Source organism: Aricia agestis, chromosome 12 (genome assembly GCF_905147365.1).
Source record: "Aricia agestis chromosome 12, ilAriAges1.1, whole genome shotgun sequence".
In the NCBI taxonomy this organism is placed as follows: Eukaryota; Metazoa; Arthropoda; class Insecta; order Lepidoptera; family Lycaenidae; genus Aricia; species Aricia agestis.
In genome coordinates, this window is record NC_056417.1 from 4,256,246 (window position 1) to 4,273,149 (window position 16,904).

General features: G+C 40.2%; 2 protein-coding genes across 2 annotated transcripts in view; one reads left to right on the forward strand and one right to left on the reverse strand.

Moving 5' to 3' along the window:
• LOC121732417 overlaps nt 1-16,904 on the forward strand; it is a 163,273-nt gene that overhangs the window by 26,199 nt on the left and 120,170 nt on the right. The gene's annotated exons all lie outside the window — the stretch shown is intronic.
• On the reverse strand, nt 11,377-15,990 carry LOC121732674. The gene has a single exon (XM_042122629.1). The coding sequence runs from the start codon at nt 15,988-15,990 to the stop codon at nt 11,377-11,379; it is 4,614 nt and encodes a 1,537-aa protein (XP_041978563.1).

Consider the following 16,904-nt stretch of genomic DNA (forward strand, 5'->3'; position numbering starts at 1 on the left):
TTGCTTGGGCTGTATGTATGTCGGAATCTTTGAGCACGATTTTTACTTATCTCCAGTAGTCTAATTTTGCATACGTATTAATAGAGATGCAATAATTTGTTAAAATATTGACAAAAATAAATAAAAAAAGTGTGTTTTTTAGTTTTTTTTTAACAATTATTTACAACTTTTTTCTCATCTACGGCTAAGTTTTCGCCGCACCATAGAGGTATGATGATTATTTAACTTTAATTTAGTGAAGAGTTTGTAAGAAAAAGTATACAGCCTCATATTTTTCATAAAATAAATTAAAATTAAGTAAATATTGTTAAATTTCCCCAAGTGCGGCTAAGTGCCTAGGCCCCAAGTTAGTGTTCATTCCATTCATGGAAATAGAATGTTGAACGTAAGTTTTTTTTTTTTTTTTTATGAAAAAGGGGGCAAACGAGCAAACGGGTCACCTGATGGAAAGCAACTTCCGTCGCCCATGGACACTCGCAGCATCAGAAGAGCTGCAAGTGCGTTGCCGGCCTTTTAAGAGGGAATAGGGTAATACGGGAGGGTAGGGAAGGGAAGGGAAGGTAGTTGAGGGTAGGGAAGAGAATAGGGTAGGGGTTAGGGGATTGGGCCTCCGGTAAACTCACTCACTCGGCGAAACACAGCGCAAGCGCTGTTTCACGCCGGTTTTCTGTGAGAACGTGGTATTTATCCGGTCGAGCCGGCCCATTCGTGCCGAAGCATGGCTCTCCCACGTATAGAGTAAGTGGCGGTAATATTCTGAGATTCAGTAGATTTCCCCAAGTAACGGCGTTGTTAGGAGTACAATGTAAGAAGTATCTAACCTTTATGCGACCGCAACAACGCGGCAACGGTGAGACAGAAACGCGATTCAGATACTGTAGGGTTGTCAACAACTGATGATATGAATATATTAATTAAATGTTGTTTCTGAGTGTTGGTAAAACTTAGAATCTACTAGCTGACCCGGAAAACGTTGTTTTGCCATGTAAATTATTTCTAGTATCAATATAAAAATTAGATAAAAACGAAAAACCTATTCTCAGGCCTAACGGCTAACGAATGTACATACATGAGCCGTTTTTCAGGAGTTTGCGCACAAACACTGTGACATGATAATTTTATATATTAGAAGATTGAAAAAGTACATTTAGTCAGAACTCACAATTTTGTTTTGTAAAAACAGATGAATAACAACTTATTACTGTTGTCACTATTGGTCACTTCTTGTTTTCATTTCTTTTGTGAACACAATATAGTAGCTTTTACATTTTTACCCGACTACGGCGAAACAAAAAGGAGGGTTATTTTATTTACATTATCGTTTATTAAAACGGCTTGTAAAGTATTATATCATTGATATAATATTTTTTTACTCTTTATTTAGGGTTTGACAGTTTTAAAGCGGCCAGTAATATTTTAACCTGTGATTTTAACAATTGCTAAAAATTTTGATCTAACAACCCTAGATCTAACTTAATCAGTAGAACTGCAGTTTATAGCCCGTATTCAAAAGAGGGATTGTCGAACGGAAAAGTCGAGCAAAGTCGGACTTTCGGGGACAAATGTGGGTCGTAGTAACACAGTATAAATAAATACAGTAAACCATTATCATACATTGATCAGAATAAAGCGCATGCACACATTAGCATAAAGTGATATTACTTCAAGATGCAAAACAATTTATCACAAAACGCACGCGCGCAAAATAATGTCTTTGTGTTAAACGACTTTAATTTCGAGGACGTGATCGTTATTCTACTGTATGATTTTTATACTGTGTCGTTGGGGACGAATGTGGGTCGATCCAAACATTAAATTTGTACAGTCAGACACACTAATATATTGTAAAATATCACGATATAACATTGAGAATATTAGAAATTCAATTTAATAAACGATTATATCTATTTTATTGTAGGCTTTTTATTACGCACACCCGATAAAAAACATACAATAAACATTGGTAACAGACAGACAGACATATAGATACACTTAATAATAATAATTATAACTACAGCAATTATTAAGTTCGGCCTACATCAAAAAAATTATAACGTTGTTTTACAAGAAAAGAAGCAATAAGCAAAAATCGTACCATAAGGCTAAATACAATAAAAGTAGAATTGTAATTAAAATTACAACATGAAAATGGCAATCAAAAATTCTATTTAGGTTACAAAATGTTCCCGCATTTCTGCCCCAAGAATATAAAACGTTTGTTAATTATTAGTTTGGTATGTAAATAAGCTTACGTCAACACTCGTAGCTGACATGCGTTAAATATAACAGCATGGCGAGAAATTACTAGCGTGCCGTTGACCCGTTAGTAGATACAGTATAAATATTATATAGTAGACTAACTTCGATATGTCCCTAAAAATATTAAATTTTCTTTCAGACAGTGACGCGTATTTTGCTATTTTATTCATTTAATAGTTTATGATATTGGTCGTTTATCACTATATGTGAAACAGGTATATAATAATGGTCGTAAAATAATTGACGACTTCTATGGCTTAGTTGTTTGGTAGCGCTAAAGCGGCGGGTTCAAATATCTGCGATGAAATAAAAGTTATAAATATGTTTGATTATATATATATATATATATATATATATATATATATATATATATATATTTTAATGAAATAAGGCAAACGAGCAAACGGGTCACCTGATGGAAAGCAACTTCCGTCTTCCATGGACACTCGCAGCATCAGAAGAGCTGCAAGTGCGTTGCCGGCCTTTTAAGAGGGAATAGGGTAATAGGGGAGGGTAGGGAAGGGAAGGGAAGGGAATACTTGAGGGTAGGGAAGGGAATAGGGTAGGGGTTAGGGGATTGGGCCTCCGGTAAACTCACTCACTCGGCGAAACACAGCGCAAGCGCTGTTTCACGTCGGTATTTATCCGGTCGAGCCAGCCCATTCGTGCCGAAGCATGGCTCTCCCACGTATAAATCTCCCACGTATAAACGTGTGTAGAATATACATCTTATTTAAAACATTTCCTTCACCTAACGTAAACCAAACAAATAACTTCAGAAAGTTACCTCAATTCCAGAAGGTTGTGGTGTGAAACTTCCATAGATATTAAAGTTTTTTTTTGTATAAGTATCAATAATTGTAATCAGAACCAAAATAATAGCATTTTTCATTCTAATTATATTCTGAAGATCTGCCTGTTGCTACTTATTTATTTAGTCGAGTGTACTCATGTCACTCTCTGCTGAGGATTAAACGGGACGTTTAAAAGTTACCGTCCGTCAATCAGAGGCTTAAACGCCTGTGCCATCTTTGTTTTTGCGGCAAAGGGCATTGGGTAACATTGTATGGACCTGTGGCGTCATTTTTTTTCCAGCAGCCGGGGATAAAACCATAACTATTTTGTAGCACTACATTTGAGAAATGTTTCTCAAATGTATTAGTAATAAAAATTATTCTAAGTAATATCGGAGCTGAGCTACGATTATTTTAGTATATTTATTTTTGCATCTTATGTTCACAAAATCAATAGTAATTAACGTTACTTTATGGAGCTATCCATAACAAACAGGCGTAGAAAGGGTATATTAATCTGTTGGATATATATTTCTCACTAACTATTGCCCACGACTTCGTCCGCGTCAAATATGAATAATTTTTCATACATATTTTCACACTGGGTTTAACTCTCATCCGACTAAAATATAGCCAGACTTGAGACTATATTTCATTAGACAGTGGTTTTCAAAGGGCTGGATGCAATATTAGGCAATTATACCTATTGTTCTTGTGTATTAATGTGTTGTGGGTAAAATGACTTTAGGGCGTTGTTCCCATAATATAATGTCGATTATTTCCACTATTTAACGAATTTTGCAGTATGCAAAGTAGTACTCGTATGGTGCCCGAGGCCACCAGCTTTCGGCAGAATTTCCAGTCCAGCTTTTAATCTACTTCCCGACTCATTATAGAAGTACAGCTGCAGGAATGTTTTATAGAATACTAGCTGACCCGGTGAACTTCGTGTCACTTTAAAACCCTTCCTGGACTTCTACGAATATTTTAAGACTAAAATCAACCCAATCTGTTCAGCCGTTTTCTTGTTTTAGCGCGACTAACACATTTGAAAATCAATTTTTATAATATAAGAAGAACTATGTACTTCGTGTCACTTTAAAACCTTCTCTGGATTTATACGAATATTTTAGACTAAAATCAGCCCAATCCGTTCAGACTTCAGCCGTTTTCGAGTTTTAGCGCGACTAACACATTTGAAAATCCATTTTTATATATTTTTTATATACTTATGAGAAGATTAACTATTTACTTACACAAAAAATATGAGAAAATCAAATGTTTAAGAAATTCGAGAAAAAATGGATTTGCATTTTTTTGCAAAAGCAAAATAAATAGTTAAAAAAACTCATTAAATGACGGCGCGGCGCGAAGATTGTATGTTAAATGGTTAAAATGTACGAGTAACTAAAATTAAAAATAATTAATGACGAGATGAATAATTAATTGTTCTTGTATCTATATCTACAGGTTGTAACATAAGTGATAATACTTTAGTTAGGGTTCTGGGTATAAATTATGTGGCCCTTGTGTAAAGTTCACTCTGAAAAGAGCAGGGCTGAAAGACCAAAAAATTTTTTTTGTGATTTGCGGGCCCTGGCCTAAAGAGTTACTACTTTTACAGTAAACTCTAATACACGGGACTCATACACAGTACATATCCTAAAGTATTACCACTTAGTATTGTTATACCCTGTATACTAATATTATTAAGTTGAAGTGTGTGTGTGTTTAAAAGTGCTAATCTCAGGAACTGCTTGTTCGATTTGAAAAAATTTTTTTGTGTTGAATAGGCCATTTATCGAGGAAGGCTTTAAGCTAATAAATAACGCCATTTTATTGTATTTTCCTGAATGTTCATGTTATGATTGAATTTACGTTTAGTTGAAAATACGAACATAAAATGCCTAATATCTCGGCTCCGATATAGTTTAGCTATATGTCCCCCATAATAAAGTTTACTCCCCTTGATATGTTCTTTCATAATATGCCGGTTAGGTGAGTGGCCGCGAGATTTGAAAATGACGCCAATATTACCCAAAACCCTTTCTACACAAAATGAATCATACTACTAGGCTGAATATAATATTTTGTTATACTGTCTATTGCTTGATACTATTTTTATTTAATTTTCGACTGACCAGAAGACATATAATGTATGTCTTTCGTTCAGTCGAAAATTAAACTAGTATTTTTTTTGTCCTCCGCTGTATGTATGCTATATGTATATAATATACTTACAGAAAAGACAAAAAATACTAGTATAAAATATTTTACCATATAAACCTTGTACAATAATAGATATAAGTACGTTATTGTGCTTCAGTATAAGAACAAAATATAGTTCTAGACATGATTATAAAATATATCCATTTATCCTCTTTACCGACCCACCTAGTGAAACCCATCTAGTAATAGCATTTATAACTACATAACACCCACCGTGGTTATGTCACGCGTGTTTTATACTACGAGTACGAGTGTTCGTTGATCTATTGCTAATTGTATAATATACGTAGTATATAGACATAATTTTGCATTCATAATACATCTATAAATAGAAACTTGAGAGGTGTCAAGTGACACCCGAATGGAACGAAGTTATTTTTGATGTAAAAAAAACCTGTATACATTTATATACACTTAAAAAAAGTGTTAAAAACGCCATCTATTGACACCCAGGAATACTAACAACGCGTCGCTGTTTATTCTCAAAAAACGCCATCTAGTTGACGCACAGGAATACTATCAACGACCTCTGCCCCTACTATACAGGTACTAATAAAAAAGTGTCAAGCTCAAATATCGTTCTGTCTAGCCTCCTTTACGCCGAACGCGCGATAAGGAACTTCGTTCCGAATTAATCCCGTTCCAAATTAATATAAACAAGACTTAAGTCTTGTTTATGGTAATTTATCGATCGATATCGTATAGGTATGTGATATCGATCTATACGTTTAAATCTATACGATTTAACACTGAATCACAAGAATACATCAAGTATATCTGTGTCAGGCAAGCTATTATACAACTTCTCTATTCGCCAAGTTTACACAATGTAACCTAAAGGATGTGAAGTTAGCGGCTTAATAATTGTTGAGTGAAGTTAGCTGTTAGACATTGATGTAGAGGCGCAGTACGTTGCAAACTCACAAATCCATACTAATCCATACTGATATTATAAATGTGAAAGTGTGTCTGTCTGTCTGTCCGTCTGTCTGTCTGTCTGTTACCTCTTCACGCTAAAACCGCTGAACCGATTTTGCTGAAATTTGGCATGGAAATACTTGAAGTCTCGGGAAAGGACATAGGATACTTTTTATCTCGGAAAAATGAATGATGTGTAAACAAAGGGCGCAACGGAATTGCGGGCGTCATCAAGTAGGTATAATATACAATTTGCTTTAGAGATTTTCAGATAGATAAATATGTATGACGACCTCTGTGGCTCAGTTGGTGGGCTGTTGGTAGCTCAAGCCGGGGGTCGCGGGTTCGAATCCCGCCGAGGGAACAAAAAGTTTTCAAAGTTCCTGGGTCATGAATGTGTATTAAATATGTGTATCATATAATAAAAATCTTAAATATATTATGTATAGTATAACAGTATTAAATATATTTCCGTTGTCTGGTACCCGTAACACCATTAGTCCTTCAGGTACTTCGCACGGGGCCAGACTGACGTGGTGTGAAGCGTCCATAGATATTATTATATTATTATTATGTAGGCGCATGACCTTTTTCATTTTTAAAATAAAAATAAAAAAATATGAAATTTCTCTTTATTCGCGACGTCTCCTTACGTTAACGTCGATGTAAGTTAGCTCATATAATTGCACAGGAGTGAATTCCCAATGCATTATTTATGTTCCTGTTCCCCACTCCATCACGACGGGTAAGCAGGATCTCGGGGGGATTCTGTTTTTGTTCGGTTTTCTAAAGCTACACTGTGTTTTCCTTTAATCGGTATTACTAACAGCCGCACTTAGGGAGGTTTATTTATAACTTAACTTTAATTAAATTAATATGACAGAAAATACATCGAGGATTTTAAATTCTTCTTTTTTTTTCTTATTATGGCACTTCGGCTATTTAATTATGGCCAGTGTCGAGTATATTATGGCGAAAAAACAATATTCGTATTTTTTTATGAAATAAGGGGGCAAACGAGCAAACGGGTCACCTGATGGAAAGCAACTTCCGTAGCCCATGGACACTCGCAGCATCAGAAGAGCTGCAGGTGCGTTGTCGACCTTTTAAGAGGGAATAGGGTAATAGGGGAGGGTAGGGATGGGAAGGGAAGGGAATAGGGGAGGATAGGAAAGGGAATTGGGCCTCCGGTAAACTCACTCACTCGGCGAAACATAGCGCAAGCGCTGTTTCACACCGGTTTTCTGTGAGAACGTGGTATTTCTCCGGTCGAGCCGGGCCATTCGTGCCGATGCATGGTTCTCCCACGTTTAAAGTTTAATGCTTTCCAGTCGCATAATAAAAACATTATTTTCAATCGATCTCAGTTTTTAGAGTTATTGTTATTCTTAACTATTTTACACATCTTTTTCTTCCAACTGAGAACCAATCACAATACTACCTATTTACTTAATGACATACTCTTTTACCCGACTGTAGATGTATTTTTCTACTTCTAATGAAATAAGTGCTTCGGCGATGAGATTGCTTTAATATATCGAGTTTTCGAGAGTTTTGGAGATAACTATATCGTCTTGATAGATTGCTGGCACGGCTAAAATGATTCACGCAACATTTGACCTTACACCTAACACAATATGAGTCATTTTCGATGCTATATATACTTGATATATTTTCGAATTCATCAGTCGCTCGCTGATCGCCCATCAAAAAGTCTTCAACTGAGTATGTGGTATGAGTTGCAAGAATTTCGTAACTGTGTCAGCTTACCTTGATATTCAATATTTCATAGCCGCAGTATGTAATCTATATATTAATACGCGAGCGAAAAACTTTGGATCCCTTTTGACGAAAAATGCGGAAAGGTATAGAGCTAATATAGCTCCATGGGTAGCGGTGATTGCAATTTTGCACAGTTATAGTTTATAATTATGGTGAAGGAGTGCATCGAGCTTAATATTATTTTGAAATTATGCTTTTATCATACATTTTTTAAATAAATAAAACATTACACACACTACAACACACACTAGGAGATTTTTATTGACAAGCCTATACACACGAATTGTACTCTTTTATTTATGATTGTAGTCTGTTTAGTTGTCAAATTATGTTATACGGCCCGTCTGTCATCATTTGACTTTATTATTTTAATGTCTAAAAAATAATAAGAATATCAATAGAAAAGCGAGCAAAAATTTTTACTTGAGGTCAAATTTCGACCATTGGGCGATCACTAGTCAATTAATAAGTTACACCCATAAAGTTAATATACCTAGCGGAATAGAGAAACAAAGGCCTGAGCAAGAGAGATGTCACTATCAGTAACACTGCGTGGTAAAAAGAGACGTGTGACAGCAGCACACTTTTTTTGACGTCCAGTCGGCACGTGCCGCACGTTGACAATTTAATCTTATAGAATTCATGTTCCATGCTTGTGTAAGTGTATACGTACACATATTTTTACACACAGATGAAACCAATTTCGGTTTCGTTTGACAGCTCGAGATTGTTGCTCTATTCCGCTAGGTATATTATCTTTATGGTTACACCTGTTTTCAACACTTTTCTATTAATTTATTCATAATATTTATTAAGTATGAGAAACTACAAGATACGTAAATTTGTTTGAAAATATGAGCGAATCATGCCATCTTTATAAGGCTATTTCTTGAACCGTGTATAACATACTATCAACACACTTAATGTTTCATCTTTAAGCAAAGTTTTGAGTATGTTGGAACGGAGTTCCTTATATTATATCACGCGTTCGGCGTAAAGGGGGCTAGACAGAACGATATTTGACCTTCAATTGACCTCGACACTTTTTTATTAGTACCTGCATGGTAGGAGCAGAGGGCGTTGATAGTATTCTTGTGCGTCAACTAGATGTCGTTTTTTGAGAATAAACAGCGACCCGTTGTTAGTATTCCTGGGCGTTAATAGATGGCGTTTTTTAAATATTTTATTTTATTTATATATACATACAGGTTCTTTGACAATAAGAAATAACTTCGTTCCCGAATGGTGTTCCTTGACACCTCTGAAGTTTTTGTTTATAACATTTTAGTTCTTCTTCTTTTGCCATTCCGATTTAAAGCCAGATTTGCACAAGCGCAAGAAAATGTCAATTAATCAACAAGTATTTAAATGTCATGTTTTTTTTTTCATTTATGTGAGGAATATTTATTAGCCTCGCATTAATTAGCGTGTCATGTTTAATCAAAATGTGTACAGGTGCCCACGGACGTAAAAAAAATCCGTGCAGGTGCCTTACTCCCGAAACTGATATCAACTTGATACGAGTCAGATTTCGATTTCGTTTTTGATGTCATTGTAACGTGTAGGAATTCCGGAACAAAATCGTACCAAAATCGAGATGTTGACATGGCGTCTTGTCAACGTCGTTATGGCAACGATGTATTGTTATTTAAAATTATTAGAAGCTGGTTACGAAAAATATGAAATACTAGCTGTTGCCCGCGACTTTGTGCGCGTCAACATAGTATAATAACAAAGATGGATAGTCCGCTAACAAATATGAAAAAAGTAAAATATAACCTCCTCCTTTTTGGAAGTCGGTTAAAAAGTAGCCTAAGTTACACCTTACTACATCAGCTATCTACCAAAAAAAGTCCCGGCAAAATAGCTCCAGCCGTTTCAGAGATTAGCCGGAACAAACAGACAGACAGACAGACATACAGAAAAAAACCGTAAAAAATGTTGTTTTGGTGTATGTACCTACATACATTCATATGCATGTAATAAAAACGGTTCTTTCAATATTACAAACATACACTCCAATTTTATTTATATGTATAGAGGTATAGAAGATGTTACATAGATTATAATGTAATGTTTGTGTTTTTTCGTCATACCATAAAAATACATTTCTTTAGAAACTTTAGATGGATGTGCCCATTTTCTACTTTAGTGGGTTTAAAATGGTTATTTTCGTTAAGGAACATCTTGACATTAAACAAAATTGCCGACATCAAAAGTTTGTTTTTATTTGGAAAATAATCAAAATAATGGTCCGTCCAACGCACCTTACTTATTTATACGTGGGAGAGCCATGCTTCGGCACAAATGGGCCGGCTCGACCGGAGAAATACCACGTTCTCACAGAAAACCGGCGTGAAACAGCGCCGGAGGCCCAATTCCCTTCCCTATCCTCCCCTATTCCCTTCCCTTCTCATCCCCACCCTCCCCTATTACCCTATTCCCTCTTAAAAGGTCGGCAACGGATTCCTGGAAGAAAATCCAGGAATCGCAAAAAGGTACATGCGGGCGAGCCAAGCTAAGCACGATACCAAACTTAAATGGGACCGTATAGGTGTAGAGCTCCATTGGAGGTGCCATCAATCACATTAAAAACGCTTGCAGGCGAGCTATATTATATATATATATATATATATATATATATATATATATATATATATATATATATATATATATATATATATATATATATATATATATATATATATATATATATATATATATATATATATATATATATATATATATATATATATATTGTTGGCGACACGACAAACTCGGCGGGGCCGTGGTCGCCGGGTGGCAGAGCAGTGGACTGTATCTTGAAGGGGTGAAGGATGCCGGATGGAAGATTCCTGGAGAAGGAGGTGCAGGAGTCGAGAAGGAAACACAGGAGTGAACTTGGTACTGCTTGGAGCGGAGTGTGGTGGAGCAGGGCTTACGCATGCATCTGCTTGGCTTGTCGGAAGTGAATGTGTATGCACCGAGAAAGTGCGTGTTTATATATGAAATTTGTACCGTTAGAGCCTGTGGGGTTCTATCGGTTGTTGTCGAACGAATGCAGTCCGTTTATTGAAATATAACATTTTACACATAATATGACATCAAATGGGATTCTTATAAGCTAATACAATGGTAAACAAACATTCTTATAAGATAAATAAACAATAAAATATGTAAAACAAAGCCATGTAAAAAAGAGACAACAATAGTTCGAGTGCAACTATGCAAGAAAGAGACAGCAATAACAATTGTGTGAAACACACTACATTCCCGTGCGAAAGGGACAGCAATATTATAAAAATGAGACACAAGATAAACATTTTCCAATAGGAATTACTAATATGAAATCTTAAATCTAAGTGTAAACAAAAGAGGGAATAAAACTAAGCTATTATTTACAGTCTCCCCCTCGTGCGCAAGCACCGAAACGTTTTATTCCTGGCTGCTTACGAGAATCAGACGAGATATAGCGAAGGATGCTGCGTAGTCCAATTATGTGGTAGCGCTGTCGGAGCTCGTTCATCACGGTTTGGTGATTGCCGTGGTTAAATACTGCGTGCGTGTGATGCACTAACAGTCGGGTAAATTCTTCCTTCGCATGTAGGACAGGCAGATTATATTCTTCCTTAACTCTGCTATCGAGGTATAATATCCCGCTGCGGTCGAGTTTCACAGCAAGTTTGTGAAAGGGGGACCTCTTCAGAGGTCGTTGCCCAGCCTTTATCGTCTTTATATCGTCCGCGAACGAGATGTTCTGACTCCTCTTGATAAGCAGTAATTCTGCTAGTCTGATGTGATCAGGAGAGATTTCCGTATTTACTTTTCTCTTGAGCAATTTGGCTTTAAATGCCTCAGCCGAGAGCAAGACGGTGGCAGCAGCGCGTACCAGGCGCTTATACTTTGAAAACCTTTCAACTTTAGGCAAGTAATCGTTATTTACATGGTCTACACAGACGTGAACCTGCTTAATTATTCTCTCCTCCCCTGAAGGGGGTAAGGGAGCCGCGGTCCGCTTTTCGCACGGCCATGTCGCGGGGTCGTCTAAAATAAAGCTAGGTCCTGTAAACCATCTGTGTGTCGAACTAAAATTCACCGGAATGCCCTTGGTAGCGTCGTCCGCGACGTTGTCGGCGCTCGGCACCCATCGCCAGTCGGCCGGGGTCGTTGTACTTTCGATCTCGGCTAGCCGGTGCGCGACAAACGACTTGAAAGTACGCGGATCGGACCTAATCCAAGCTAATACCGTTTTTGAATCCGACCAGTAATACGACTTTGTAATTTTGTAGTCAGATTCCCGTTTTACTGACTCTGCTAAGCGGGAACCAAGAACCGCGGCTTGCAACTCTAATCGCGGTATCGAAATTGGTTTCAACGGCGCTACTTTCGCCTTTCCCGTAACTAATCTAGCCGTCTTTGTGTTATTATTCATGCTAACGAAATAAACTGCGGCCGAATAAACTTTTTCGCTAGCATCGCAAAATATGTGTAACTCCCCCTCGCCAGAGGGCGGGGCAGGTACATATCTTTCTATTTCGAAAGTCCTCAGCAAGTTTAAATTATTAATAAACGACATCCACGTAATGTGGTGTTCCTTAGTTATAGGATCGTCCCAACCTACGCCACTACGCCATATTTCCTGAATGAGGCACTTACCTACCATAGTTACCGGCGAAACTAATCCTAACGGGTCGAAAACCGACATGACGGCGCTAGTGACTTGCCTCTTGGTGGGTAAAATTTCCCCTGAAATTACATTAGATGGCGTGTTTCTGAGATTCACGTTAAATCCTAGAGTGTCGCGAGCGTGGTTCCAAATGAGACCTAAAGTCCTCTCTGTATCGCTTTTTCCTAAAGTCGTCGCGCCGCTAATTCGCTTATCGGAAACGTCTTTTATTACTTCGGGCACATTCGACGCCCAACCGCGTAACTCGAACGAAGCGCCTAAGTTAATCCTATACATGGCATTGACCGCTTGCCTGGCTTCGTCCGCGTCGTCGAATGAGTCCAAGTAATCGTCCATATAAAAGTTCCGTTCCGCAGCTTTAGCTACCTTCGGGTACTCTGAACTAAAGTTTTGCGCGTTTTTATTTTTAACATGAATGGCCACGCACGGCGATGAGGCTGCCCCAAAAATAAGCGAGGTCATACGGTATTCTCGCGGGGGGATGTTTCTATCGTCGCCTCGCCACAGAAAACGAAGGCTGTCGCGATCCGATTCAATCACTTTTATTTGTAAGAACATCTCTTTGATGTCCGCTACTACTGCTATTTTTCCTTCGCGGAACCTAACTAAAACGCCGAAAAGCGACTGCAATAAGTCGGGCCCGGTTAGTAGCGCATCATTCAAGCATTTTCCTCCACATTTAGCCGCAGCGTCAAAAACCAGTCGCACCTTACCTTTTTGGGGATGAACCACTGAAAAATGAGGTAAGTACCAGGTGCGAGGTGATGTGGCTGGGGTGCTCACTAGTTCTGCGTAACCCGAACTTAGCAAGTTATTTACTTGTTTCGAATACTCTATTTTTAAGTTTAAGTTTTTATCTAATTTGTTCTCTAGATTGTACAGACGGCTTAGAGCTTGTTTCTTATTGTCCGGCATTACTTCATTGTCGGTTTTCCACAATAAGCCTGACTCATACCGATCGCAATCGTTCATTTTATTGCAAGTTCTATTTAAAACAGTTAACGCGCGCTCGTCCGGATCCGCTTTAGGTTTACGCGGCTCTATACCTAACGATTCTATGCTAAAATAATTCCTTATCAATTCTAACGCGGGATCCTCGGACTGCGACGTTCTTACGTGACTTATGAACTGAATATTATTTAAATTACGCGAGCTTGCGTCCTGCCCGTGCAGGACCCATCCTAATTTAGTTAACGACGCCACTGGCTGGCCCTTATTTCCGATACGTAATTGTCGAGACGTAATTAAGTGCCAGTTATCTTGGCCGATAAGTATCGTAGGTTTAGCCTGCTCGTAACACAGTTCGTCTTCTAATTCCGCTAGGTGGCTGCACTGTCTAACTAGGTCCTTGCTTACGGACTGCGGCGTAAGGTTCAAATTACTAATCGTGCTTGCGTTCATTTTTTCTAGATTTCGACTACACGCGCCGCGGATTGTTAGCGATATGTTGCACGATTCGGGGTCGTCAATTTGGTTACCGCCTACCCCTTCCAACTTAAGTAGCTGGCTGCGACCCCTGGGTGCTACACTGTCCGCTACCGTACGCTCAACTAGGGTCAATGTAGAGCCCTCGTCCAGCAAGGCGTATGTAGCGGTGGTGCCCACTGGGCCACTTATCTCAACCGGCACTACTTTGAGGTAGGTGTTTGACGCACGAACGTGATTTATTGAGCTAACATTGCCGCTTGCGGGCGGCGCTGCACTGCCGCTGCCGTGTAATAGCTTATTATGAGACGCTTCGCAACCGTTTATGCCGCACGGAATATATTTACATCTGAAAGTTCGCCCGTGCGAGTTATTTAGACATCTAAAGCAAAGTTTACTATTTTTAGCTGCGTCCCATCTTTCCGATACGCTAAGTTTAATAAAATCTGCACAATTAATAGTCGTATGGGAGCCTGAACATACGGGACAATTATTTCTATTGGACGAGTTTGACGGCGCTTCCGTCGCGGAGCGTGGCGCCTCTGTCGCGGGGCGCGGCGTGCGATGCTTCGGCCTGAATGGTTCGGCCTTTTTAGCTGAGGGTTTGAACGCGGCTGCTACGGTATTACGCGGCTCGTACGTGACTTCGCAATCTGATCTATCACAGGAACTATCGCTATCATATCGCGTCGATCTATGAGTCCGTGTGCGAGTCGTGTTTACCGCGCGAGGTTTCATCTTGCCTCTCCTTTCCTCCCTAGCTGTTTCGTACGCGAACATCGCGCCGCACTGATCCGCCATAATATTTAAAAATCTAGCCATTAATTCGAGCTCCGGTGCTCCGGGTCGTTCAGATTTGAACTCGTACCACTTATATTTTAAAATAATATTTAACTTGTCGACTATTCGACCCACTAACTCGGGAGAATACAAATATTGTGGCTGGTTAAGTGACTTTATGGCCGCTACCGTGTTTGATATTTTACTCGCGAAACTACTAACATTGCGCCCGTCTTCCGTCATACGGGGTAAACGTTTTATGTTTTCGATTTCGGAGAGAATAAGTAGTTCTGGCCTGCCGTATCGCCGTTCTAGCGTATCTATTATTTCGTACGGGTCCGATACTGTGTATAGCAAAGCTCTAACTGTTTCGCGGGCCGCGCCCCTTAATGATTTTCTTAACCTAGCTACATTTTGAATGTCCGAGAACATATCCGCGGTGTCATTAAAAACGGATTTAAACGCCATCCACTCCGTAATTGTTCCGTCGAAGTGGGGCAACTCATGAATGAATTTAGGCGTCGCTTCCGACCTACTCGAATTGACCGCTTGAACTATCGCGTTGGCTAGCAATGTCATGTCGCTAAGCGACGTGTTACCGGCGCGCGGTTCGATGTTTTCAGTCGGACGCGGGTCTCGTCCCGGGTTTTGAGCGCTTGTTGACGGCCTAACACATTGCTCCGAGATCCAGCCTTCAACTCGGGTTTTATTCGATCTGGGTGGCTGGTCCGCGTCGGTGGATTCTCCTAGCTCTATCCTAGCTATTTCCAGCCGACTCATGGCAGCTGCGGACGCCGCCCTAGCCCGTGCTAGTTCGGAGTTGTGATACTCTAATTCGGCCTGCAACGCGGATAATTTGCTGCTTGCTCTGTCCCCGGGGACGTTAACTATAGTGCCCGGCGCACTTCCTACATTTTCGACTACGTTGTCGATTTGTGCGGGTACTGAATTTAGTTTGGCCCTAGCGTCGGTACGCGTGCTGCTCTCCGTCGTGTCTTCAACGCCGGTGCCTCTGCTCCATGTGTTGGTCTCGTGGGTCGTGGTCTGCCCTGACGATGGCGTCTCTTCCCGCGAGGGCGTGGACTTGCCCGAGCGCAACACACGCGCGTTCTCCATTGCGCACGAGGGGCCCTAACCTTAAAACTAACACTTTTCACTTTCACTTCACTTAATGTCTTTACCTATACGTAACGCGACCTACCAAGCCTACTACTAACAGCCCGGTCAGCTTGCTACCGCGGTGACGCCGAACCGGGAATAGGAATGCAGGGAATAGGAAGGTAGGAACCTCCCGGTAGAGGGCGCGGGCGCTCACGGGTGCATCAGAGTGCGGGAGGAATGTCCGCACCCTTCGTTGCGTGCCAACTTGTGGCCCCAGAGCGTTACCGTACCGTGCCGGCGGGGTCTGACTGTTCACCTGGGTAGGTGTGTGGAGGCGTCAGGTCGTCCACAATGCTTCCGTGCGCTCTGCAGGGGCCGTTTAACACCGCTAGGTGGCCACGCACGTTAATGAGGATTGCTTCCAAGTAATTGGTAGAGGTAAGCAAAGCCAACCACCAACACTCGCGCGTACTTGTTTCTTTCTTCTTTCTTCAGAAGGTAGACGCTGGCCTTGGCTGCAGGGGCTTCGTCTCTTCTCCTGTGTTTTCTCTCTTCAATCTTCTCTCTTCTCCGGGACTGGGCTGCCGTCTTCAGGGCGAGCTTCTCTCTTCTCCAGGGCTGGCTGCAATCTTCAGGGCGAGCTTCTTTCTTCACGAGCTGACGCAGTGATCCGGCTTCTGAAGGACCAGTTGTTGGCGACACGACAAACTCGGCGGGGCCGTGGTCGCCGGGTGGCAGAGCAGTGGACTGTATCTTGAAGGGGTGAAGGATGCCGGATGGAAGATTCCTGGAGAAGGAGGTGCAGGAGTCGAGAAGGAAACACAGGAGTGAACTTGGTACTGCTTGGAGCGGAGTGTGGTGGAGCAGGGCTTACGCATGCATCTGCTTGGCTTGTCGGAAGTGAATGTGTATGCACCGAGAAAGTGCGT